The 26,759-nt window shown below is 44.6% G+C and overlaps 1 protein-coding gene across 1 annotated transcript in view; it reads right to left on the bottom strand.

The window, feature by feature from the left end:
• Nucleotides 1-2,717: 2,717 nt before the first annotated feature.
• Nucleotides 2,718-26,759, bottom strand: part of LOC102083899 (SET-binding protein) — a 311,256-nt gene continuing 287,214 nt past the window's right edge. The window contains 4 exon segments of the mRNA XM_065045110.1: nt 2,718-2,904; nt 2,906-3,235; nt 3,237-3,267; nt 20,148-20,306. Coding sequence (XP_064901182.1) covers nt 2,718-2,904; nt 2,906-3,235; nt 3,237-3,267; nt 20,148-20,306 — 707 coding nt within the window.

The raw sequence follows: 26,759 nt of genomic DNA, 5'->3' as shown, positions 1-26,759 counted from the left end.
TCATCTTTGCCAAGTCTTGGGAAACGGGGGAGGTGCCCGAGGATTGGAGGAAAGCAAATGTCACTCCAGTCTTCAAAAAGGGCAAGAAGGAGGACCCGGGTAATTATAGACCAGTCAGCCTCACCTCTGTTCCTGGGAAAGTAATGGAACAGCTTATCCTTGGTGCCATCTCAAGGCATATCAAGGATAAGAGGGTTATTAGGGGCAGTCAGCATGGCTTTACCAAGGGGAAGTCATGCTTGACCAACCTCATAGCCTTTTATGAGAATGTAACAAGGTGGATGGATGATGGCAGAGCGGTGGATGTGGTCTACCTTGACTTCAGTAAAGCCTTTGACACAGTCTCCCACAGCATCCTCACAGCTAAGTTGAGGAGGTGTGGTCTAGACAATAGAGTAGTGAGGTGGGTTGCAAACTGGCTTAAGGAGAGAAGCCAGAGAGTGGTAGTCAATGGTGCGGAGTCTAGTTGGAGGCCAGTATCTAGTGGAGTGCCTCAGGGGTCAGTACTGGGGCCAATATTATTCAATATATTCATTAACGATTTAGACGAGGGAATAGAGTGTACTATCAGCAAGTTTGCTGATGACACTAAGCTGGGAGGAGTGGCTGACATGCCAGAAGGCTGTGCTGCCATCCAGCGGGACCTGGACAGGCTGGAGAGTTGGGCGGGGAATAACCTAATGAAATTTAACAAGGGAAAGTGTAGAGTCCTGCATCTGGGCAGGAACAACCCCAGGTTCCAGTATAGGTTGGGAAATTACATATTAGAGAGCAGTGTAGGGGAAAGGGACCTGGGGGTCCTGGTGGACAACAGGATGACCATGAGCCAGCACTGTGCCCTTGTGGCCAGGAAGGCCAATGGCATCCTGGGGTGTATTAGAAGGGGGGTGGCTAGTAGATCGAGAGAGGTCCTCCTTCTCCTCTACTCCGCCCTGGTGAGACCTCACCTGGAATATTGTGTCCAGTTCTGGGCCCCTCAGTTCCAGAAGGACAGGAAACTGCTGGAGAGGGTCCAGCGTAGGGCAGCCAAGATGATTAAGGGAGTGGAGCACCTCCCTTATGAAGAAAGGCTGAGGGAGCTGGGTCTCTTTAGTTTGGAGAAGAGGAGACTAAGGGGGGACCTCATTAATGTTTATAAATATATAAAGGGTGAGTGCCATGAGGATGGAGCCAGGCTCTTCTCGGTGGCAAACAATGATAGGACAAGGGGTAATGGGATCAAGCTGGAACACAAGAGGTTCCCCTTAAATTTGAGAAAAAACTTCTTCTCAGTGAGGGTGACAGAGCACTGGAACAGGCTGCCCAGGGAGGTTGTGGAGTCTCCTTCTCTGGAGACATTCAAAAGCCGCCTGGACATGTTCCTGTGCGACCTCACCTAGGCGTTCCTGCTCCAGCAGGGGGATTGGACTAGATGATCTTTTGAGGTCCCTTCCAATCCCAAACATACTGTGTAATACTGTGATAAGAACACTTATTTCTTTTCTTTTTTAAGAAATAATTGCCAAAAAATAACCTGTTTTCCATAGGACTTTGTTCTCTGTTTTTTAGAAACAATCTACTTTATCTGTTTTCTTTAAAAGAACATATCAAGGCATTGCTATCCAATGCAAATTATTTGGATCCTGGGTTTCCCATCAGTCTCACTGGGAAATGCAGGTGGTAAGAACTGGTAGATTCAGGCCCTGTCTTTTTACTCTATTTTTTCTGTCCTTTTTTAATGTTTATTGTTTTCCTTTTTTTTTTTTTTTTTTTTGTTGTGAGTTTGGCCATGTTTACTATAACTTTATTCCCCAGAATTGTCTTGCTGTTCTCTACTCATTTGTACTGAGCATCAAAGCAACTTGGTTGATGGATGACCCCTTTGTCACACCATTGAAAATGCCAAGTTGCTTCATAGAAACATGCTATCATAACTGAATATCCATGTACACCTTATTTTAAATGCTGTGATATTCCATCATTCCTTGGGATAGCACTCAAAATGAGTGCACACGCATGTAAGGCTCTACTTTTCTGTTGCCTATGTTGCAGCTAGTTGTAACTAGGAAATTAATGAGAAATATATAGTTCTAGTAGGAGTCAGACATTTTGGGTTATGCTGCCCCAAAGCCTGGTAGGTATATAAAACTGGAAAAAAAAGTCAGTCAGATTATAATCAAGATCACAGTTGAGAAAATTACACTATTTTTTGTTTTGCTTTGTTGTTTTTTGTTGGTTTGGGTTTTTTTTTTTGGTGTGTTGGTTTTTTGTTTTTTTTTGGTTGGTTGGTTGTTGGGGTTTTTTTTGGTGTTTTGTTTTTTTAAAAAAAATTTCTTTTTTACAGTGTTTTCTACTATGGTATGGTTACTCTTAGTTTTACCTGGCCCACCCAACAGAATCAGAGTTGAGCATGCAGCCCTAGTGACAATGTTCAGCTCTCTGCGAGGACGACCTCCCACCTCCAGGTACAATATGAGAACAGCAATGCTGAGATGCTGATTAGTTTTGGAAACTCTGCAAATTAGATGCTCTCTTCAACTCTGAAACACACCCCTCACACCCCACCTTTCCCACATCCTTTCCCCCTCTTTACTGGGGTGGCTGGGGCCAAAGCAATGACGAGTAAGATACGAACCCCAGCTGGCACAGCTCTCTGCTGAAGGAAAGAATGAGTCTGGTGCTGCTGCAGGGGCAAAGCAGACCACACACCTCCAGTCCCTCAGTCTCAGCGTGCCCCGCTACCAGCACCAAACATCCAATGGGGTCTGCCAGCCTTTGGGAAGGCCTTTGCACTTGCTCCCTCTGCCTTTCCAGTGACACTTCACTTTCACATCTTCCACCTCCTCCTTATTTTTCCTTTTCCCATCCCGGGGTGTCGGAGGCAGAGGGAGAGGGGGTGGAGACAGGGGAGGAGGGAGAGGAGGCCCTGTGTATGACAGCCTCGATGGTGGCCATGATTGTATCTTGAGTGGCTGCTTGCTCCAGTATCAAAGGGTTGAGCATCAGTCTCTGACCTCTTTTGCTAGGAAGATCAATGTGTTTTTCCAGAACAGGCATTTGATCTCTGAAGTCTTTGTAGAAGGACAGGGGTTGCTTCCAAGGACATCCCCTCCACTTCTTGACAAAGTTATTGCCTTTCTTTGCTTGTCTCTGCAGCCACTTGGCTTTCAGGATCTTGTTCACATGATCCAGGTTCTTCTTCGTGGAAAGGATCCTGGTGTAGTTACACATCTTGAGCACTTCGCACTGGATTGCATTGCTTGAACCTTTTTTTTAGTGGTGTGCTGGCTGTTGGGAGAAAAGAACAGAAACAGGGATGGGTCAAACAACAGTGAATGGAAACCCACCTTTGCCCCCTTTCAGTGTAATGAAGACTAGATGCTTTCAAGCTCAGTAGGCTGAATATGACTACTGAAGAAGCGATGGCTGTAAGAAAGGTCTCTGCATAGAAAAGCAACTAAAAGAAAGTTAAAAGATTATTTATTACAGTCCCATTAGAATTGCTGTTATCTCCATTTTTACTGTCCTAGATTAGATTAAAACACAACGTTGACTATTAAGCAGTCCCCAGAGATATCTCTACAGCTCTCTTCTCTTCAAAAAAACTTTTCTACAGCAATGTTTTACCATGAGTTTGCTTCATCCTCATTTCTAAATCTCTAGTGGGAGGGAAGGGTTGCTTAGTATAGCTGTCAAATTGACCCAGAGTAAATATTAAACTTTCTATACCCCAAACATATACTTCTAATGTGTTCACCCTGGCCTTTAATTCTTGTCATGGATGCCAGTTAATATGGAAAGTGTTTGTTACTGAAACTAGTGGGCACAGACAAGCTGTGTGGGTCACTTAACCTGTGGCAAATTCATTACTCATGCCTGAGTTTCTATACTATCATCTCCAGAGATAAAAGCTGAAAATACTCAGTCATATAATTGACTTTGCTTGTTTTTCATTAATTGTCTCATTATCTTTTACTGAACATGGCCGTGACTACCCCACCTTCCCAGGTTTCCTTGCACAACAGGTATGAGGCTCTGCAAGTGGAACTGAATTAAAATATTGAGGAAGATGATTCAACTAAGTTGGAGGTGCCGCAGAGGTTAAGGTGGACTGCACCTGCCATCAAAACTGCTGCTATAAACAAAAAAGAAGGGTTGTCAAAGGAGACTCACTTCTGAAGGGAACAGGAGGCCCAATATGCAGACTGGACCCACTTCTTAGGAAAGTCTGCTGCCTCCCTGGGGCCTGGGTTAAAAATTGAAGAGAAAACTTCCTGCCCTGGTTAGACCCTCAGACTATTATACTCTACTAAATTTTCAGGTAGGAAGCAATGAGACTGCAATGAGAAATCCGAGGGCAATTGAGAGGGACTTCAGGGCCTTGGGACAACTGGTTAAGGGATCAGGAGCACAAGTAGTGTTTTCCTCTGTCCTCCCAATTGCAGGGAATGATGAGGAAAGATACAGGAAGACCCAGAAGATCAACACCTGGCTGCGAGACTGGTGTCACCAGCAGAATTTTGTGGGATTTTTTTTGAGTACAGGTCAGTTTACATGACACCAGACCTGCTGGTGACAAACGGGGTGCGCCTGTCTGAAAAGGGGAAAAGGATCCTTTGACGGGAGTTAGCATAGCTCAACGAAAGAGCTTTAAACTGGATTTGTAGGGGGAAGAGGAGAAAACCAGGCACAGCAGAGATAAAGCCAAGGGTGGCATGTCAACATTTGGGGGATGGGGTGCTAGCAAGGTTCTTTGGCCTGCCATCTCAGTGGAGGTAAGGGATGGAGAGCTGTGCGGCAGCAAAGACAAAAAGGCAGGGGTGTCAAACTCATTTTCACCAGGGGCCACATGAGCCTTGCAGTTGCTTTCAAAGGGCCAAATGTAATTTTAGGACTATTTATACAGTCCTAAAATTACATTTATACAGTTCTGTTTTAAAAGGTCTATATAAACTAAATCAAATAGATTTAAGTCTTTCATTTTTGAATGCTAGATTTGGTTTTAATTAACAAAACCAAACATTTGTAGTAATGTACTAGATGTGAAACTGGTTTTGAGAGCAACAGGAAAGTAAAAGGCTTTCAGAATAGAATCAGAAATGGTGTGTGGCTTCTTTCCACTTTGTGGCAACTCAGTAGCACTAGTTTCACCAGTTTCAACAACACTAGTGAAAACGCAATAGTTTCCACTCAATAGCTGCAATTACAAATTAACTAAAAAGGGATAAAACATTCAGTATTCTTATTCAGCCTTTAGCTTTTATGATACTTCTCTACTCTCTGACCCTCTGTAGGAGTCGGTCCAAAGAACAGTATCTGCCTGAATATCGCCATCAAGAACAGATGGACAACGACTTGGAGAGAGGCCTGAGGAGAAGAATTGTGTTGCACGGGTCTCTCTGACCTGGGGACAATAGCTGCTCTCCAGAAGACAGATTTCACCTGCTGCTTCAGCCAAACTTGCCCTCTACCTCCTCTCTGTTACTAAGGCCAATGAAGAAGAGCATGCACAGAGGCTCACCAAGGGCCTTGAGGTCACCCAACGGACCAGAAAGAGACCCCTGAACGCGAGGCCACACAGGCGCAGATGGGTTCTGGCAGGTGAAGCAGAGATTCTTTGAGTCTGCGCAGTTAAGCCTGTATTGTGAAACAAAGGTGGAGATTGGCCTCGATCCATGGGAGTGAGGGGAGGTGAAGAAGCCTAAAAGGTGGTTCCTGCCTGGACATCATTGAGATCTCCCCTCCAAAGGATCACAGACCACGACAGAGGACTAGCAGGACACTGTTCGGGACCTGGGATCATAGGGACGCCTTTGGACTCGTGGTGGTAACCAACCCTCTTTCCCCTTTCTCTTTTTCTTTCCCTTTTTCTCTCTCTATCGTGTGCTGCTTTACGGGCAAAATAATAAAGTAACACTGTTATCTTTTCCTCCATTCTACCAGATGGAGGAAAGGGGGCAGACAGAAATAAATATATAATGCACATTAAGTCCTGGCTTTGAGGATGGTACCATTGTGAGGGTTTTGGCTTTTATGATAATGGGACATTCTTTTATGACTACAAGCTGATAGGGAGGGATGGAATCCACCTGTTCGGAAGAGGCAAGGGAATCTATGGCAGTAGGCTGGCCAACTTGGTGGGGCAGGCTTTAAACTGAAGAGCTTGGGGAGGTGGGGTCCAAAGTGTCAATGCTCATGGAATTGTATCTAACTGGGGAATAACCCAGGACAACAAGAGCAGCGACAGACATTCCTTAGCTGCCTCCCACGATGAGAAGCAGAAGGCAAACCACCTCAGGGGTATGTATGGCTATGGTGGACCCTTCTGCACCCCTCATGGGAGACTCAAATGCTTGATTACTTCTCTGAAGTGTCTGTACACCAATGCACGTAGCATGGGGAATAAGGGAATTAGACATCTATGGGTGGTCACAGGGTCATGATCCCATTGCAGTTACAGAGAGATGGTGGGACAGCTCACATGACTGGAATGTAGTCATGGAAGGCTATGTACTTTTTAGGAAAGACAGGTCAGCAATGTGAGGTGGATGAGTTGCAATTTATGTGAGAGAGCAACTTGAATGGATTGAATTCTGGAGGAGGGGATGAAAAACAAGTTGAGTCCTTATAGGTAAAAATTAAGGGGCAGGCTAACAAGGGTGACACTGTTGTGGGTGTTTACTACAGGTCACCTGATCAAGAAGAGGAACTTGATGAGGCCTTCTACAGACAGCTGAAAGTAGCCTCACAATCACATGCCCTGGTTCTCATGGGAGACTTCAATCACTCTGACATCTGCTGGGTGGGCAACACAGCTAAGCACGCACAGTCCAGGAGGTTCCTGCAGATCATTGATGACAACTTTTTGACACAGATGGTGGAGGAGCCAATGAGGAGAGGCATGCTGCTGGACCTTGTCATAACAAACCAAGAAGAACTGGTTGGAGATGTGACGGTTGGGGGCAGCCTCAGCTGCAGCGACCATGAGATGGTGGAGTTCAGGATCCTGCATGAAGGAAGCAGGGCAATAAGTAGGATTAAAACCATGGACTTCAGTAGGGGGAAGTTCTTCAAGGTCCTGCTTGGAAAAATCCCATGGGATCAGTCTGTACAAGGTAGAAGGATCCAAGAGAGCTGGTTAATATTCAAACATCACTTCCTTCAAGCGGAAGATTGTTGCATTCCTGTGAGGAAGAAATCAAGTAAAGGGAGTGTGAGGCCAGCATGGATGAGTAAGGAGCTCCTGTCAAAACTCAGGTGAAAGAATGTAATGTGAAAAAAGGGACAGACCACCTGGTAAGAACACATGGAAACTGTTAGAATATGCAGGGATGCAGTGAGGAAGGCCAAGCTCCACTTGGAAGCAAATCTGGCCAGGGATGTCAAAGACAACAAGAAGGGCTTCTTCAAGTACATCAGCAGCAAAAGGAAGGTTAGGGAAAATGTAGGTCTGCTGCTGAATGAGGAGGCTGCCCTGGTGACAGATGATACAAAGAAGGCAGAGTTACTGAATGCCTTCTTCACTTCCGTCTTTACTGCTAAGACCGGCCGTCAGGTATTCCAGACCCTAGAGATAGGAGAGAAAGTCTCGCAAAAGGAAAAATTTCACTTGATTGAGGAGACATCCACAAATCCATGGGCCCCAATGGGATGCACTCATGAGTGTAAAGAGAGCTGGCAGATGTTATTGCTAAGCCATTCTCCGTCATCTTTGGATGGTCTTGGAGAACAGGAGGGGTAGCTGAGGACTGAAAGAAAGCCAGTGTCACTCCGGTCTTCAAAAAGGGCAAGAAGGACGACCCAGGAAATTACAGGCCAATCAGCCTCACTTCCATCCCTGGAAAGGTCATGGAACAACTCATTCTGGATGTCATCTCCAAGCATGTGGAGGAAAAGAAGGTTATCAGGAGTAGTCAACATGGATTCACCAAGGGGAAAACATGTTTGACTAACCTGATAGCCTTCTATGATTGCATGACTGGCTGGGTAGACGAGGGGAGAGCAGTGGACATTGTCTACCTTGGCTGCAGCAAAGCTTTTGACTCCATCTTTCACAACATCCTCATAAGTAAGCTCAGGAATTGTGGGTAGGATGAGTGCACAGTGGGGTGGATTGAGAACTGGCTGAATGTCAGAGCTCAGAGGGTTGTGATCAGTGGTGCAGAGTCTGGTTGGAGGCCTGTAGCTAGTGGTGTTCCCCAGGGATCAGTACTGGGTCCAGTCTTATTCAACCTATTTGTCAGTGTCCTGAATGAAAAGACTGAGTGCACCCTCAGCAAGTTTGCTGTTGATACCAAGCTGGGAGGAAGGGTCGATATAGCAGAAGGCTGAGCTGCCATTCAAGCAAGATCTGGACAGGACTGGGGAGAGAAGAACCTAATAAAATTCAGCAAAGGCAAGTGTAGGATTCTGTGCCTAGGCAAGAATAACCCAATGTACCAGTACAGGTTAGGGGTTGACCTGCTGTAAAGCAGCATTGCAGAGAAGGACCTGGGAGTCCTGGTGGACAACAGTTTGACCATGAGCCAGAAATATGCCCTTCTGGCCAAGAAGGCCAATGGTATCCTGGGTTGCATTAGGAAGAGTGTGACCAGCAGGTCCAGGGATGATCTGCCCTTATGAGACTCCATCTGGAGTAGTGTCGAGTTCTGGGCTCCCCAGCTTAAGAATGACAAGAAATTACTGGGTGGAGTCCAGCAGAGGGCTACAAAGATGATTAGGGGTCTGGAGTATCTTTCTTATGAGGAAAGACTGAGAGAGCTGGGTCTGTTCAGCTTGGATAAGACAAGGCTGAGGGGGGGGGGAACTTATCAATGTTTATAAATATCTCAAGGGTGGGTGTCAAGAGGATGGGACCAGACTCTTTTCAGTGATGCCCAGCGACAGGATGAGGGTCAAAGGGCACAGAGTGAAACACAGAAGGTTCTATCTGAATATGAGGAGAAACTTCTTTACCTTGAGGGTGACAGGGCACTGCAACAGGCTGCCTAGAGAGGTTGTGGAGTCTCCTTTCCTGGAGACATTCAAAATCTGTCTGGATACATTCCTGTGCAATCTGCTCTAGGAGAACCTGCTTTAGTGGGGGGGTGGACTAGATGATCTCCAGAGGTCCTTTCCAACCTCAACCATTTTGTGATTCTGTGAGTTTGTAGCATGGAGTGTGTTCTACTCTTCTCCCAAGTAACAAGTGATAGGATAAGAGGAAATGGTGTCAAATTGTGCCAGGGGAGGTTTAGATTGGATATTAGGAAAAATTTATTTATGGAAAGTGTTATCAGGCATTGCAACAGGCTTCCCATGGAAGTGGTTGAATCACCATCCCTGGAGGTATTTAACTTCTGCATAGATGAAGTTCTTAGGGAAATGGTTTAGTGGTGGACTTGGCATTGTTAGGTTAACGGTTGGATTTAATGATTTTAAAGGTATTTTCCAACCAAAATGTTTCTATGATTCTGTTATCTGTTCAGAGTTCAGGATTTGCACAGGGAATATAAGTAACTACCCCTTTGTGAAATAACCAGAATGTATTAATTCTTCTACTGCAATAACTGGTGCTCCCTTTCACTCCTAATATCTGTTCTGCACTGCTGAAAAAGAAATTATGTAGCTTAGAATTTCTTTTCAGTAAAGTATAAAACATCCCACTAAATTAACCTCACCCCACATCTACTTGCAAACTTAATTTACACCTGACTGTCAAGCAGTCATTTGGGCTTTAAATCCGTGAAGTTTCCAGAGCAGCCAAGATTTCAATAAAGGTTCATTTGGGAGTTATCACTCACTTAATGTCTAACAGGCTAATCATCTAGCAGTAGTTTAAATAAAGTTTCTATTGTAGCTTTTTCTGTGGATAACTAGGATCCATCAAGTGGTAGAATGTCTTCTTGCTCACTATGAGCTATGGCAGATTCAGCATACAAACCTTACTCACTGTCCTCCCTTCTTGGAGAACATAAATTATTGCCTCTTATACCACCATGTTACTTGTATGCAGCAAAGAGCTTGCGTAAACAAACCCAAGTCGCAATGCAAGAAATAGGAGTGAGTCAAAACCAAAACACAGACATATGAAGACATGGATGGCCATCTTCTCAAAGTCTGATTTTCATTAATTACAAAACAAAATACATTTTCCATATGTAACTCACTTCCCACACCAAAAAGAAAAATAAAATCCACTTGCAGTTTGTGATTCACAGAGGACAAAAGAAAAGAGGAATTTAGTCATTTTGGTGCCAAAGAAAAAGAGTAAGGAAATGAAATATCCAAGTTTCTCAGGAGAAGATAATTAGTTATACAAAATTCCTTTCAAGTAGGTCACCCCAGAAAAGTGTGGATGCAAGAGCCCTAAGGGAAGCGGCAGCAAGCTATTTCTCAGTCATCTGACTGAAAACAAGTTAGATCCCTGTCACACAAAATGATTACTCACATCTGGCCTCACTGGTGATTGACGTATATATCATCCCAATATTTCCAGCCCTAAACATTCAACTCTTTTGATTCCCTTCTAGATCTTTAGAGTAGCATCAGGTCAGAAGATTTAAGAAGTCAAACATTCTGCACACTCTTCATACTTGCTGTCCACCTTCTGCCTTTTATTGCTATTATGAGGACACTTTAAAAAGACTTCTTTTGAAAATTCCTATATTCAAGTTGCAATTTTGCTAGAAAATAAAGCTGAAATTCTTCAGTTGATGATGAAAATCTTGGAGATGGGATTTTTAGCAAAAATACAGGAAAAATCACAAGGTTCATGGTCAAGTCAGGAGAGAAAGTAAGCCAAAGGATGGGAAACAAATTTGAAATAAAGCATTAGCCAAGTATCTGTAAAGATTTTATGTCTTTACTGAGATTTATCAGTAGTCAGTTGTTTCTGCAACTCGATATTTACCACCCCATCACAGTCAATGGAGATCTGATACACACAGTCAGCAGAGATGACGTCTGTTTCTAAAATGGGAACTCAATGCCATTTGAGGTGACCAGGGACATCCTTCTGACACCCTGATACTGGATAAGGAAGGTGCAAGTCTCTTGTACATCCTGACAAATCCAATGGGTGTCTTAGGCACCCAAGAGGTCCAGGACACCCAGACATAGAAACATAAGAGGAGCCTGATGCTGAGTAGACAGTGCCCAACTGCTTTCTTCCAAACTGCCTGACATGCAGTTATGAGTACATATCTGTGGATGGGTTTCTACTAGATGGAGATTTGTTACTGAACTAGCCAGGCCCAAAGGAATTTCAAGGCCACCTCGGAAAGCTGAAAACAGGACCTGCCGTGGGAGGGAGGCAGTTCTACAATAACAGGGCCTCAACATGACATAAATCAACGGACCTATCAGCAGTGAGACTCCAGCACATGGACAGCTCGTGAACATAGATGATATCCAATTAGTGAATGCATGATTGGAGCATGTACGCGTGATCAGATAATAGTTGCATATATAAGGAGGCTTGTTTCTGTAATAAATGGCTCTAGCGTGATTCACACTGAATTGGAGTGCAGGGTCCTTTATTCGCTCCAACACATATCTATACTTATATGTATATCTATGAGCTGAACACCAGTCCTGGTGTCTTCCATCGCATTGTTTAAATATTGTCTTGCCCTCCTAAAACTTTGCAAGCTGACATTGTTTCCTTTTGGACTGAAACTCATTTTCTCATTTAGAAAACAAAAACAAAACCAAAACAACAACAACAAAAAAAAAAAACACCACAAAAAACCCAATCTTCTATGCTGTTCTGTGCTGGCTTACTGTACTAATTATTGTTTCATAAATGCTTTGGAGTGTTTCTGACTTTATCATGAGGCTTGTTAGAAGCTACTAATAATGCTTTTGCTTTTCTCCCTAGTAAGCCTCTGAACTTGCAAGCTTCAGAAAGTATTTGAGTTATCATAAAATCATAGAATCATAGAATGTCCTGAGTTGGAAGGGACCCACAAGGATCATTGAGTCCAACTCCTGTCCCTGCATATGACCACCTTACAGTTCACACCATTTGTCTGAGGGCACTGTCCAGTCTCTTTTTGAATACTGTCAGGCTTGGGGCTGTGACTACCTCCCTGGGGAACTTGTTTCAGTGCTCCACCACCCTCTGGGTGAAGAACCTTTTCCTAATGTCTAACCTAAACCTCCCCTGGCACATCTTCCTGCCATTCCCTTGGGTTCTGTTGTTGGTCTCTGAAGAGGTCAGCGCCTAACCTTCCTCCTCCCCTTGTGAGGAAGCTGTAGAGCGTGACGAGGTCTCCTCTTAGTCTTCTATTCTCCACGCTGAAAAAAACAAGTGACTTTAGCCACTCCTCATACAGATTCCTCTCCAAACCTTTCACCAACTTCGCAGCCCTCTTCTGGACACTCTGCAGTAGTTTAATGTATTTTTTATCCTGTGGCACCCAGAACTGCACACAGTACTCCAGGTGAGGTCGCATCAGTGCAGAGTAGAGCAGGACAATCACCTCCCTCGCCCAGCTGGCAATGCTGTACTTGATGCACCTGTAAGAGTCGATCTGAAGAAGAGTAGAAGAGTATTTGCCTGAACATCGCCATCAGGGACTTGGAGAACAGATGCCCTGACAGAAAGGAGAACAGATGCCCTGATAGAAAGAATTGTACAACGACTTGGAGAGAGGCCTGAGGAAAAGAATTGTGTTGTGCAGGTCTCTCTGACCTGAGGCTACAGGTAACAATAGCTGCTGTCCAGAAGATGGATTTCACCTGCTGCCTTAGCCAAACTTGCCCCCACCTCCTCCCTGTTACTAAGGCCAACGCAGAAGAGCATGCACAAAGGATCGCAGAGGGTCTTGAGGTCACCCAGCGGACAAGTAAGAGACCCCTGAACATGAGGCCACTCAGGTACAGACGGGTTCTGGCAAATGAAGTGGGGACTCTTCGGGCCTGCGCAGTTAAGTGTGGATTGTGAAACAAAGGCGGAGATTGGCCTCAATCCATGAGAGCAAGGGGGGGGTGAAGAAGCATAAAAGATGATTCCTGACTGAACATTGTTGAGATCTCCCCACCAAAGGATCATGGATCATGACAGAGGACCAGCAGGATGCTGAGACTTGAGACCATAGGGACACCTTTGGACTCATTGGTGGTAGCCAACCCTCTTTTCCCCTTTTCTTTTTTTTTCCTTTTTCTCCACCTTCTCTATCGCATGCCGCCTTACGGACAAAATAATAAAATAACACTGTTTGATTGAATTATAACCCCTTAGCATTTTGTTTGCCTTAATTTTGCACTTCAAGATCAAGGTAAACAAACCATCACGAGTCCATCACTGAATGGACTGTGACAACACCCCAGGACATGGTTGGCCCTCTTGACTGCCAGGGCACACTGTTGGCTCACGTTCAACTTGCTGTTGACCAGAACCCCCAGATCCCTCTCGCAGAGCTGCTGTCCAGCATATCGTCCCCCAGTCTGTATGTACAACCAGGGTTGCTGTGTCCCAGGTACAAAATCCGGTACATGCCCTTGTTGAACTTCATGTGGTTGGTGATTGCCAATTTGTCCAGATCCCTCTGCAGGGCCTCTCTGCCCCTGAGAGTGTTAACAGTTCTTCCCAATTTAGCATCATCAGCAAACTTACTAAGCAATCCCTCAAGTTCTAAGTCATTTATAAAGACATTGAGGAGTGCTGGGCCTGAGATGGATCCCTGCGGAACCCCACTAGTAACTGGTCACCAGCTCGACATAGCCCCATTTACTATAGCCCTTTGAGCCTGGCCCATCAGCCAGTTGCTCACCAACTGTATTGTGTGTTTATCTATCTGTATGCTGGCCATCTTGTCCAGGAGGATACTATGAGAGACAGTATCAAAGGCTTTAATGAAATCCAAAAAGATCACATCGACAGGCTTCCCTTGGTCAACTAGGGATCTAGCTGGAGTAGCAAATCCCGTACAAGTTCCAGATTGATTGGGAGTTTAATAATAAGAGGATCTTACCAGCCTGGGGAGTTGTTGGGCCACATCTCTTACCTTGGCCTCAGGAAGGGTTGGGTCACAGAATCACAGAAACACAGAATGTTAGGGATTGGAAGGGACCTCGAAAGATCATCTAGTCCAATCCCCCCACCGGAGCAGGAACACTTAGATGAATCTATACAGGAAGGTGTCCAGGACGGTTTTGAATGTCTCCAGAGTAGGAGACTCCACAACCCCCCTGGGCAGCCTGTTCCAGTGTTCTGCCACCCTCACTGTGAAGAAGTTTCTTCTCATATTTAAGTGGAACCTCCTATGTTCCGGTTTGCACCCATTGCCCCTTGTCTTATCATTGGTTGTCACTGAGAAGAGCAAGGCTCCAGCCTCGTGACACTCACCTTTTACGTATTTATAAATATCTATGAGGTCACCCCTCAGTCTCGTGTTCTCCAAGCTAAAGAGACCCAGCTCCCTCAGCCTTTCCTCATAAGGGAGATGTTTCACTCCCTTAATCATCTTTGTGGCTCTGCGCTGGACTCTCTCCAGCAGTTCCCTCTCCTTGAACTGAGGGGCCCAGAACTGGACGCAATATTACAGATGTGGTCTCACCAGGGCAGAGTAGAGGGGAAGGAGAAACTCTCTCGACCTACTAACCACACCCCTTCTGATACACCCCAGGATACCATTGGCCTTCCTGGCCACAAGGGCACAGTGCTGGCTCATGGTCATCCTGCTGTTCACCAGGACCCCCACGTCCCTTTCCCCTACACTGTTCTCTAATAGGTCATTCCCCAACTTATACTGGAACCTGGGGTTGTTCCTACCCAGTGTCACGGAGGCAACCCACAGGTCAATTTAAGGGACAACAAGGTCCAAAACCAACTTTTATTAGACCGGCGAGGAACAGGGTTTTAGCACTCCAAAAGTGACTTAAATACAGGTTCGGATATCAGTGGAGGAAATTATTGAGAGGGGCGGTCCACTAATACAACAGGAGGTCCACAGAATGCATGCACGTGGCTTCACCAAAACAATGCCGGAGCCGTCCCTGAGTCCCGGAGGAATACACACTTGCCTGAACACGGTGCGGGATTATTTTTAAAGAGATACACATACTCGTAGTGAGTACGGAAAGTGTGCACTCGCGATTCCGTGAGAGTAAATTTATAATACGTTCACAGTCCTGCGAGAGTTATTTTACACGTGCAAATGTGCACGGAATCCTACACGTGCTTATGTGGAAGCACGGGAGGAAAATACACTCGCGATTGTGCGAGGGGCTCTCGGCGGCCACTCGCGATTGTGCGAGGAAATAAAGTACTTGTGCAAATGTACACGGAAAGAAAATACACCCGCGGCTTTTTTTTTTTTTTTTTGATTGTGGCAGATTGCAACCCCCCTCCCTCCTTCAGTATGGCACATCTCCCTCTTTCTCTGCTACTTGAGGCTAACAGCTTCTTTTGTTTGGCCCAGAGCACCCTGGCTCCTGGGACATTAGAAGAAGGGAGTGCCGAAGCACACTGAGCCGCGCCCAGTGTGGGGGATGTTTGGAGGCTTCAGGGGCACCCACAGACAGTGTAGGGGTGCAGAGAAGCTCCCAGAATGCCTACAGTCAGATCTGATCAGATAAAAACGGGATTCTCGTCGAGACTCCACTCATTGCTGCGGGTCTCTCGGAGCACGAGCGAGATGCTGCCGCCGAGAGCCCCCCTCCCCGCGATGGGAACTGCGCTTGCCTTGCCGCCACGTGTTTAAGTAAAACTTCTCGCAGGATTGCGAGTATATTTATACTTTTCGTGCACATATGCACGTATAACTTTCCGCGCTCCATATGAGCGCGTGTAAAATTAATCCTCGCAGAATCGCGGATGTATTTTCTTTCCGTGCACATTTGCACAAGTACTTTATTTCCTCGCACAATCGCGAGTGGCCGCCGAGAGCCCCTCGCACATTCGCGAGTGTATTTTCCTCCCGTGCTTCCACATAAGCACGTGTAGGATTCCGTGCACATTTGCACGTGTAAAATAACTCTCGCAGGACTGTGAGCGTATTATAAATTTACTCTCACGGAATCGCGAGTGCACACTTTCTGTACTCACTACGAGTATGTGTATCTCTTTAAAAATAATCCCGCACCGTGTTCAGGCAAGTGTGTATTCCTCCGGGACTCAGGGACGGCTCCAGCATTGTTTTGGTGAAGCCACGTGCATGCACTCTGTGGACCTCCTGTTGTATTAGTGGCTGCCCCTCTCAATAATTTCCTCAACTGATATCCGAACCTGTATTTAAGTCACTTTTGGAGTGCTAAAACCCTGTTCCTCGCCGGTCTAATAAAAGTTGTTTTTGGACCTTGTTGTCCCTTAAATTGACCTGTGGGTTGCCTCCATGACACCCAGATGTAAGACTTTATACTTGCCCTTGTTATATTTCATTACATTTTTCCCCACCCAACTCTCCAGCCTGTCCAGGTCTTGCTGGATGGCAGCACAGCCTTCTGACGTGTCAGCCACTCCTCCCAGCTTCGTGTCATCAGCAAACTTGCTGACAGTACACTCTATTCCCTCATCCAAGTCATTGATGAATATATTGAATAGTACTGGTCCCAATACTGACCCTTGAGGGCCTCCACTAGATACAGGCCTCCAACTAGACTCTGCTCCATTGACCACAACTCTCTGGCTTATTTCTTTCATCCAGTTCACAGTCCACCTCATTACCCGGGTATGTGTTGCCTCGAGAACCCTCCTTCCTAGAAGGGTCTTCAGCAGCAGCATTATCTGCTGCCCAACCAATTCCAGGGCCTCATGCCTGTTGTGTACAGGCACCTGGAAAGGTGAGGCAGGCTGAGGGTGTGTTCGCCTGCTGCCCCAAGGGGTAACCTGTTTCCACTCTCCCCCATCTGCTGGGTCTCCCCTTTCAGCCTGGTGGTGAGAGGGTAGGGGGTCCTTTGCCTCTGGTTCTGTGATTGGCTTCTGCTCCTGCCTCAGGGATGTTAGAGTGTGAGTCCACCAGTCAGTGTCCTTTTCTGACTCCCTGATGCTCCTCAGCCTGGACACCTCCTCTTGAAGCTCTGTGACCAGGCTGAGCAGCTTCTTCACTTGGGCACATTGCCCACAGGTGAGCTCACTGCTGCCATCTGTCCCCAAGCAGAAACTTGGTCACACTCTGCAGCCTGGGACTTGGCAACTGCATCTTCCCTCCCAAGCTCAGTTTGGGTGGCTGCATCAGTTCTTACAGCCAGAGGGACCTTGAGGGATGCTGAAGCTACTGCTCTTCTCCGGGTGGATACCATGTCTTCTGCTGTACTTAGCTCTGTGCTAGCAGGTCATAGCCTCTGTTTGAAGTGGTAGGGTCCTCCCCGGTTGTTCTTGCTGCTCGCCCTTCCACGCGAACTGCCACGCTAACTGCCTCACCCTTGTTTTCTGGCCTTGTTTGCTTCACTCCTGGTCGCCTGTGCTCCCTAGGGGCCATTTAAAGCTCCTGGCAAACCCCCCACCACATCAGCCTCTCTCATGAGATCAGCCAGTTTCTGGGAGGTTCCTCTGCACGTCCGTGGATTTGCCTGGCACTGGATCTGCCCCTCTTCTCTCCTTGATCTGTGCTTCGCAGCAGAATTTACTGTAACTGCTGGTGTGCTCCTCACTCTCTCGTCACTCACTAAGAGTTGTGTTACATAGTTTGCCAAAAGTCAGAATGCATGTACTGAATAAGTAATATGCTTTCAAGTCAAGCTTTCTAAAGGAGATATTAGAAAACCCAATATTATTTTGACTATTAAGAGTGAGGGACATCTGATTCTAGGGAGATCTTCCTCCTGTGTAGGGAGACTATGAGGAAAAGAGTTTGATGGGCCTGCAGGGAGAAGATTTGATGAGGTGTGCATATGACAAAATATCAGGGAGATCTGCCAAAATAAACCACTATTGAAGTGAGAGCCATTAGGTTTTATCAACTTATCTGGAAGCTCTTGGTGAGAAATCTTTTATATTAAATATTTTGCTATATTGTCATATGATATACTACTCAGCTGAAAACCAAAGCTAAGTACTAATCTTTTCCATTTTATCCAGACAGACCCTGCCCAACACTGGACCCAGGTTGGTCTGCATTGTTTTTAGGCTTTTTTCTCTTCCTGCACATACTTTGCTGTTTGCACATGAAAATCTTGCTTTCGGAGAAAGATTTTCATCTTGCTTTTTCTGGCAGAATTAATATAAAAAGAGCTGAAGAGGAAGTGGGGAATAGTAATACTATGTCTTCACACAGGCATATGAAAAGGGAATATGCTCCTACAGAGATGATGCAACATGATGGCAACCTCTAGGTGCTGGGGATGTGGGGGGGACACTTTGCTGGCTGGGCACAGTTATCATGCTACACCTCCCTAGGCTACATGGCCATGTGCTGCCTCCATGAAGACCTGAAGCTATTTGGCATAATCCAGTCCAAAGTGAAGAGAAACTATAAATACTTGACACAGCACAGGCTTTTATACTTTTCCTTTATCCTTTTTCCACTCTTCATACAACCTCACCTAGCTGCCCCAAACAAGCAAGGACCAATGTTAGTCTTAAAATACAGCTTTACACATTTAAAATTAGGCACATGGAGGCCTGGTGTTTCTCCCCTCCCTGGGGTACACAGGTGCAGTGAGGCTCCTTCTCACAGACAGACACAAATTGAAACGGTCACAGGCCATGCGAGGAAGTCACAACAGATTAATATGACACTGAAAATAGATTCCAAGACAGAAATCTCTGCCAAAAATGTATTTTTTTTGAAGGGCAGCTTAAAGCAAGTTGGAGGACTTGCTCCAGCACAGAGCTGTTGAATGAGGGGGTGAGCCCAGGAAGATCAGACCCCTTGGAAGTTCTCTATCACTTCCCTAACTTTGTTCTGGATGGTTTCGTTATGTCTGCAGCACTAAAGATCCTTCTTACTGCCTGTCATTCTCCATACCTTCGGAGTTGCCCAAGGCCACTTGCCAGAACACAGCACGGAGAAAACTGTTCAACAGCTGGGCTAAGTTTGTCGACTTGATTTGAACGGAGGAATTTTCAAAGAGCTCCGTATAAATTACAGATAACCCATAGCACTGTCCTGTTTTCCCATTAACAGTTTCTTTCCATTTCCATTAAATTATTTAAACATTTGGGCTACAGATAAACCATCAATTTAATCAGACTTCTGAAAATGGAAAGAATGAACTATGCAGTCAAGCATATACTTTCATCTTGAAATTGATTGTAAAATATTTGTGTGCTTTCATTCTCTGCTGCATTAAAAATCTGTCCTTAGTTTATATACAGGGAAGTATTAAAGGCTAAATGGAGAATCCTGATTTTTTTACATAAAAAATTAGCTTTATAGAGGCTGCTTTACAGCATAGATCCCTTGTTTTCACTATTATTCAGGAAATTAGAGGAAAATCAAAAGGAGTGCACTGAAACAGCACTTTCAGTTGCATAATTAAATATGTAATCATTCCATAACTCAGTGATACAAATACATTTTTTGTGAATGTGAAGTCAAAAGTTTGACAAGACTATGAAACTCCTAAAGGCTGCATGTAGGGTAATGTACTGTGGGTTCCCTATTCACTGGAAATTAAGACACAATGCAAGACTAACTTCTCTATCCATGTTGAAGAAAAGTCATGATGATGCCTGAATTACTTGGTTCAATTTCTGACTGTATAAAGCTATCACCTTTTTGATCTGATTCAGAATAGACACACAAAATATAAGTTGATTGAAAAACATATTTATTCTGATATATTTTAAATCAGTATTCATTGCCCCAGTCGATTTCACATTTGCGAGATAGAATATTATGCTAAAATCACTGAAGTATGCAGAAAGAAATCTTAGCTGTTCTTTAGGTATTTACTGTGTATTCGGCCTGTTCATGCTACAGGGATGGGAACATTCAAATAAATGAACAACGGGGCTGAAAAAGGAACCCAAGAGTCTTGCTTCAGAGTCCCTGCTAGACCATACGGGCTGGTGCTACTTGTGTCCTCATTACTGCACAAGTGGTGGTACATGAATAAAATAGATTTAATATGCCCAGATTTGATCATGATAAGAAAGTGTCAGAAAAAACACATTAGATATGCACATTTGCAGCTACTTCTCCAATCAGGGAAAACAGTACAAGCACATATTGTTCAGTGCCATGCCAGAAGGAAGAAGATGGGGAAGAAATAGATGGGAAGGAGGGAAACAACATTACCTGCTTCAGATGTTGCTGACGATGAAGGTAGGAGAGATAATACTGGAGTCGGCATTGCAACACTGTCAACAGCTGCCAGTTTCCTTTTAATCATCACGTTACAGGCAGAACTCTCCAAGTTACTATGAAGTGAAGTCTGGTCTGCCTTTAAGTGGAGACCTACAATTCATGGGGAAGGAAACAAAATTTGGATAAATGTTGATAAAGCAACCTGTCTGGGGAATATCTGGAAAAGAGTAACCAGTTGCTGTCCTTGCGATTTCCATATTTCCCTGTGTATGTGCCTGTAATATGGTCTTGATACTAGCAAGGATCATCATTGTTATTTGGTTTTGATAATTTTGATTAAGAATACACCATCTCTATAAACAATGGTAAACCAACATAATAATTCCCCATTACTTTTTCTTCTCCAAGCAAACATACATCCTGATATATGTACAAAGACAAACATACTTCATATCTCTATTTAGTAGGATTGCCTATTTGTTACTCCCTGGATAGTTTATTCTCCACACACACTTACATACTTCTGTAATGACTGGACTCAATGAGTGTTTCATCTGAGTAAGGAGCAGACATCAGGAACAGCCTCAATATGTAATACCCTGTTTAAAGCACATAACACTTAGTTTTTAGGAATCTCCTTCCTAATGAAAATTTACTGTACAACTGTCCTGGTTTTGTTAAAAACAAGACCAGTTTCTCTTTCAGTGAATTTTCCTCTCAGGTAAGTGCCTTCTAAGTGCCTGCATATTTTTCTCAGACACTGTACTTGGTGCTGATGACCAACCAAATGCTGAAGAAGCTCATGTTTAGATTTATTGCTATGGTAATCAAGATTAACTGATAACAGGACATATTTGGAAGGAGAGGCAGACGGAACAGGTGACTAAAACTGACCAACTGAGTATTCCATCCCATAGTTGTCATACCCCCTATATAAGAGGGTGATCACGAGGGTCTCCTCCCTCTTCAACCATGGCCGGCATCTAGAGAGGACCCTGTCTGTCACCAGTGCCTGTGATGCTAGGCCCGAGGCCCTGCATCCTTGAAATCCAGTTTCCAGTTTGCTGTGAAGTCCCACCCATGACTTTTGGGAGCCTGCCCTGCAGCTGCTGGAGCCAAGCCAGCTTCTAGCTCAGCTGCCACTGAAGTGACACCAACTCCATATCGAGCATTCAAGATTGATTTTGTATATTTTGTATCACAGAATCACAGAATCGACTGGGTTGGAAAAGACCTCAGAGATCATTGAGTCCAACCCTTCTCTATTTATTAGTAGCATTAGTAAAGCCTTTAAAACTTTTCCAACTTGTAAAACTCTATTTAACTTGAAGTCCTTCTGCACAGAATCACAGAATGTTAAAGATTGGAAGGGACCTTGAAAGATCATCTAGTCCAATCCCCCTGTTGGAGCAGGAACACTTAGATGAGGCTACACAGGAAAGTGTCCAGGTGGGTTTTGAATGTCTCCAGAGAAGGAGACTCCACAACCTCCCTGGGAAGCCTGTTCCAGTGTTCTGTTACCCTTACTGAGAAGAAGTTTCTTCTCAAATTTAAGTGGAACCTCTTGTGTTCCAGTTTGAACCATTACCCCTTGTCCTACTGTTATAGTTGAATTGAATTTTGTGGGCTGTGTTTTGATTCTGTAGACCGTATCCAAGATTCTTGGCTTTGATGCTGTATCCAGGTTCAGAATGTGCATTCAAGCATGATTTTATATAACCATACCCTATTCTTAAAATTGACATAGATTTATGACATATTCTTTTAAAACAGGTAACTTAAACCACACCCTATTCTTAAAATTGACATAGATTTATGACATATTCTTTTAAAACAGGTAACTTAGAAATAACTGAAACATGTGAATGTTACTTAGCATCGCTTAGATAGACAGTTTGTGTTAGAATAGGTGTGGAATATGCTAATGGTTGTCAAGAATTGTAATGAATATGTATGTGACCAAATTGTATAAATATAGTGTAGTCTGAATCAGTTGCTGGAACCAGCTTTGGGTGCGAACCCCTGGTTTCCCAGCGCTGAAATAAAGCACCGCATATAACTGCACCTGTGGTTATGTGTCTTGAATGCTAACATTTTTGGCGACCCAGATGGGACCTCGCGAGCATTGCTGAGGCGGATCGCGTCTTGATCCTGCTCCAGCTAGCACTGAGGTATTCTTGGGGAGCGCATCGGACGCGACCGAACCTCTGCTGCTCATGACGGACCTCTGACTGGTAAGAAGGTGCTTTATTTGGATTGTTGGGTACCTGCTTGGTCTGGTTTTGGTCTGGTAGCCTGTTGGTCAGGCATCTGGTAGACTGCCGGTCAGACGCGGCGAAAGCCACGCTTGGTTGGGCAGGGAGCTCCTGGGGTATCGCCTAGGCAGCCGACCGTTAGACAGAGGGAAACCTCTGCAGGTTCGGCATCTGGTCTGGTTATTTTTGTGCACCTGGTCTGGTTATTTGTGCTGCTCAGCACCTGGTCTGTAGTTCTGGTGATTTAGTCTGTATTCACTGTTGAAATCGGTGATCTGATCCGTGTTTACTGTTGTTCTGGTAAAGTTACTTGTGTTATCTTTCTGTGTTGATATGTCTGATTCAAAGGTATCGCCGTTGAATTGTTTATTGAAACACTGGAAAGAGGCTGGGTTTGGACAGTCTATGCATAAAAAGAAGTTAATTGAGTATTGCACTCATTGGTGGCCTGAGTATAAATTACCAAATGAAGTACAGTGGCCGCCGGAGGGCACTTTGAACCATGAAATTATTGGTGAATTAATGAGGTTTTGTCAGAGAGAGGGCAAATGGGATGAAGTCCCATACGTCGATCTCTTCTTCTATCTCGAGCAAAAGCATGATTGGAGAGAGGGCTGTGGGTTAATGTTAGTGCAAGGTAACAGCAATAATAAGTGTACGGGATGCACAACGGAAAAGAAATGCATGACGTGTTTGGCTGTAGAAAATAGCAGTGGTAATGATTCAAAGACGGATTTACTATGTTTTGATGTTGCGCCTTCTGAGGAAGGGGTACCAATTAGACCCTCCGCGCCTGTCCTTCCCGTTGATAGTGATGACGAATCAAGTGATGAAAAGGAGGCAATAGCCGGTGTAAAAGGAATAACTGTAACCCCAATATCTCACCGAACTAGAAACAGAGAAAAAGAAAAGGAAGCGCAAAAGGGGGGAGGATTATCAAATGTGATAGCACCCCTGCGGCAGGCGGTAGGTGTTGGGGGGGAACCAGTCTATGTAAAAGTCCCGTTTTCGCCGGGGGATTTAGTGATCTGGAAGCAGTCGGCTGGCCCTTATCGGGAAAACCCAGATAAGGTTGCAAAAGTGATTAAGATGATAATTAAGACGCAGAATCCTGATTGGGATGATTTACAAGTCATTCTAGATACATTAATGGATTCTACAGAAAAGGATATGGTTATACGGGCTGCAAGGGATAAGGTGAGAGAAGATATCCGGAATGGGAGAGTAGAGGGGAATGTTGATGAGAATTTTCCAAAGGAAGATCCCCGATGGAATTATAATACAGGAGGCGGGTTATGCCGTCTCCAGAGGTATCAGGATTGGTTATTGATTGGCGTTCAAACTGCTATGCCGAAGCAAATGAATTGGTCGAAATTGTATAATGTAAGGCAGGAAAAGAATGAGTCTCCCTCAGCCTTTTTAGAAAGATTGAAAGAAGCTGCCAAAAGATATACGGATTTAGACATAGAAACGGAACAAGCAAAAATTCAGTTGGCTCTAATTTTCTTAGGGCAATCTCAAGATGACATTCGAAAGAAGCTGCAGAAATTAGAGGGTGCACAATTAAGGGATCTGGACGTAATGTTAGAAACAGCTTGGAAAGTTTATAATAATAGAGAAAAAGAACAATCGAGACGCCACCAGCAAAATTTGTTGGCTTTGATCCAGGGACAAGGCAGGGGAGTAGGGGTCCGGGGTAGGGGAGCTGGAAAAAGTAGAGGAGGAGGTCGGGGACGTGGTTCGTGGAGTGCCCAAGGAACTCCCCTGAGACCCCTCATGAGGCTTGGCATAAATCAATGTGCTTATTGTAAGCAAGAAAGACACTGGAAAAATGAATGCCCGGCTAGGAGCCCCGTGGGTCAGATGTCCGATGCGACGGGAAATGCGGTACAGACTATGGTGTTAGGGGAATACAGTAACAACAGCTGACTATATGAAGGCACGGAAGTGAAAACCCAGAATAAGGAGCCCTTAGTGACAATAAAAGTGGGAGACCGGGATGTAAGATTTTTAATAGACACGGGGGCTACTTACTCTGTATTAAATTCCTTACAGGGGGTGGTGGGTCACAAAGCTACAACAATTGTTGGTGCCACAGGGAAGGAGGAAGTACGGCCATTCCTGCAACCTTTGGATTTGTGTTTTGGAGAAAAGGAGCTAACCCACAAGTTCTTATATGTTCCAGATTGTCCAGTTTCTCTTTTAGGACGAGATTTGCTGACTAAATTAGATGCCACAATAACATTTGAGGATGGAAATTTGGTAATGAAAGTTCCGGAGTCAAAGGTAGGACAAATTTTACTATTAAAGGAAAATCCAATTGTAAAAATACCACAGGCAATAGAAGATGCAGTGATTCCCACGGTATGGGAAACTGACATACCTGGGAAGTCAAAGGCAGCTAAACCTGTGAAAGTAGAGCTGAAGGAAGGTGCTGAACCGGTACGATTAAGACAGTACCCATTGAAATTGGAAGCCAGATTAGGAATAGTATCTTTAATTGAGAAATTTTTGAAATATGGAATTCTAGAAGAATGTGAATCAGAATACAATACTCCAATTTTTCCAGTAAAGAAACCTGATGGTAGCTATCGACTAGTCCAAGACTTACGAGCAATAAACCAGATCACTAAGGACATACATCCAGTAGCTGCAAATCCGTATATCTTGTTAACATCTGTGAAAGAGAAATATAAATGGTTTACAGTACTTGATTTAAAAGATGCCTTCTTCTGCATACCCCTTGACCAGGAAAGTAAAAAGCTATTTGCTTTCGAATGGGAGAATCCACACAACGGGAGAAAGGCCCAGTTAACCTGGACACGCCTTCCACAAGGATTTAAGAATAGTCCAACTATCTTCGGAAATCAACTAGCCAAAGAGCTTGAGGAGTGGACTACAAGAGGCCATATCGGAATTCCTCGACAATGGTATTTGTTGCTGCAATATGTGGATGATATTCTGATTGCTGCTGAAACCCAAGAACTTTGCATTCAGGTAACAACTGAAATATTGAATCAATTAGGAATGAATGGATATAAAGTGTCAAAAAATAAAGCTCAGATTGCATCCACAACTGTGATCTATCTAGAATACGAGCTTTCTCAAGGACAGCGAAGACTAGGTATAAACCGTGTACATGCTATCTGTGCGATCTCAGAACCGCGTAACTTACATGAATTAAGATCTTTTCTAGGAATGGCAGGATGGTGCAGGCTCTGCATCATGGACTATAGACTTATTGCCAAACCTTTATACGAGGCACAGAAGAATAAGACCTTGGTGTGGGAAAGACCACAACAAGAAGCTTTTCAAAAATTGAAACAGGCCTTAATGCAAGCGCCTGCTTTGGGCCTACCTGATTTGAGTAAAGACTTCCAGTTATTTGTACATGAACGACAGAGACTTGCTCTAGGGGTATTAACCCAACGGCTGGGATCTTGGAAAAGGCCCGTAGGTTATTTCTCTAAACAACTTGACCCGGTAAGTGCTGGATGGCCGGTGTGCTTGCGGGCGGTGGCTGCTACCGTGATATTAATTCAGGAAGTCCGGAAACTGACTATGGGGAAAAAGATCAAAGTGTTTGTATCCCACATGGTGACTACTGTATTGGAACAAAAGGGGGGCCATTGGCTTTCCCCAAGTAGAATGATGAAATATCAGGCAATTTTGACAGAGCAGGATGATGTTATCCTAAAAACAACTAACCTAATGAATCCAGCTGTGTTTTTAAGCGCAGAGACTGAAGAAGAAAATCTGGATCATGATTGTGTGGAGGTCATTGAATATACCCACGCAAGTCGGCCTGACTTGAAAGATACCCCATTGGAGAAGACGGATTGGGAGCTTTTTACTGACGGCAGTAGTTTTGTGGAAAGCGGAGTGCGGTATGCAGGATACGCGATTACTACTGCCAAAACAGTAATTGAAGCTAAATCCCTGCCACCAAACACATCAGCACAGAAAGCTGAGTTGATAGCCCTAACTAGGGCATTAGAGCTCAGTGAGGACAAAAGGGTCAATATTTGGACTGACTCAAAATATGCATTCGGGGTTGTTCATGTACATGGAGCTCTTTGGAAAGAGCGTGGACTACTCTCCTCCCAAGGAACAAACATCAAGTACCAAAAAGAAATATTGAACTTGATTAATGCCGTTCAAAAGCCATCACTAGTTGCCATCATGCACTGTAAAGCTCATCAGAGTGGGACATCAACAATTATTGAAGGAAACCGACTTGCTGATCAAACAGCCCGATCAGTGGCACGACGAGTCTGGATGATGGTGGGTCTTGTCTCCCAAAAGGTAAGAGCAATTGATTTATTTCCTACACCTTCAGAGGCACCTG

This window comes from Columba livia, chromosome W (assembly GCF_036013475.1).
Source record: "Columba livia isolate bColLiv1 breed racing homer chromosome W, bColLiv1.pat.W.v2, whole genome shotgun sequence".
Lineage (NCBI taxonomy): Eukaryota > Metazoa > Chordata > Aves > Columbiformes > Columbidae > Columba > Columba livia.
This window is presented reverse-complemented; position numbering and strand designations above follow the sequence as displayed.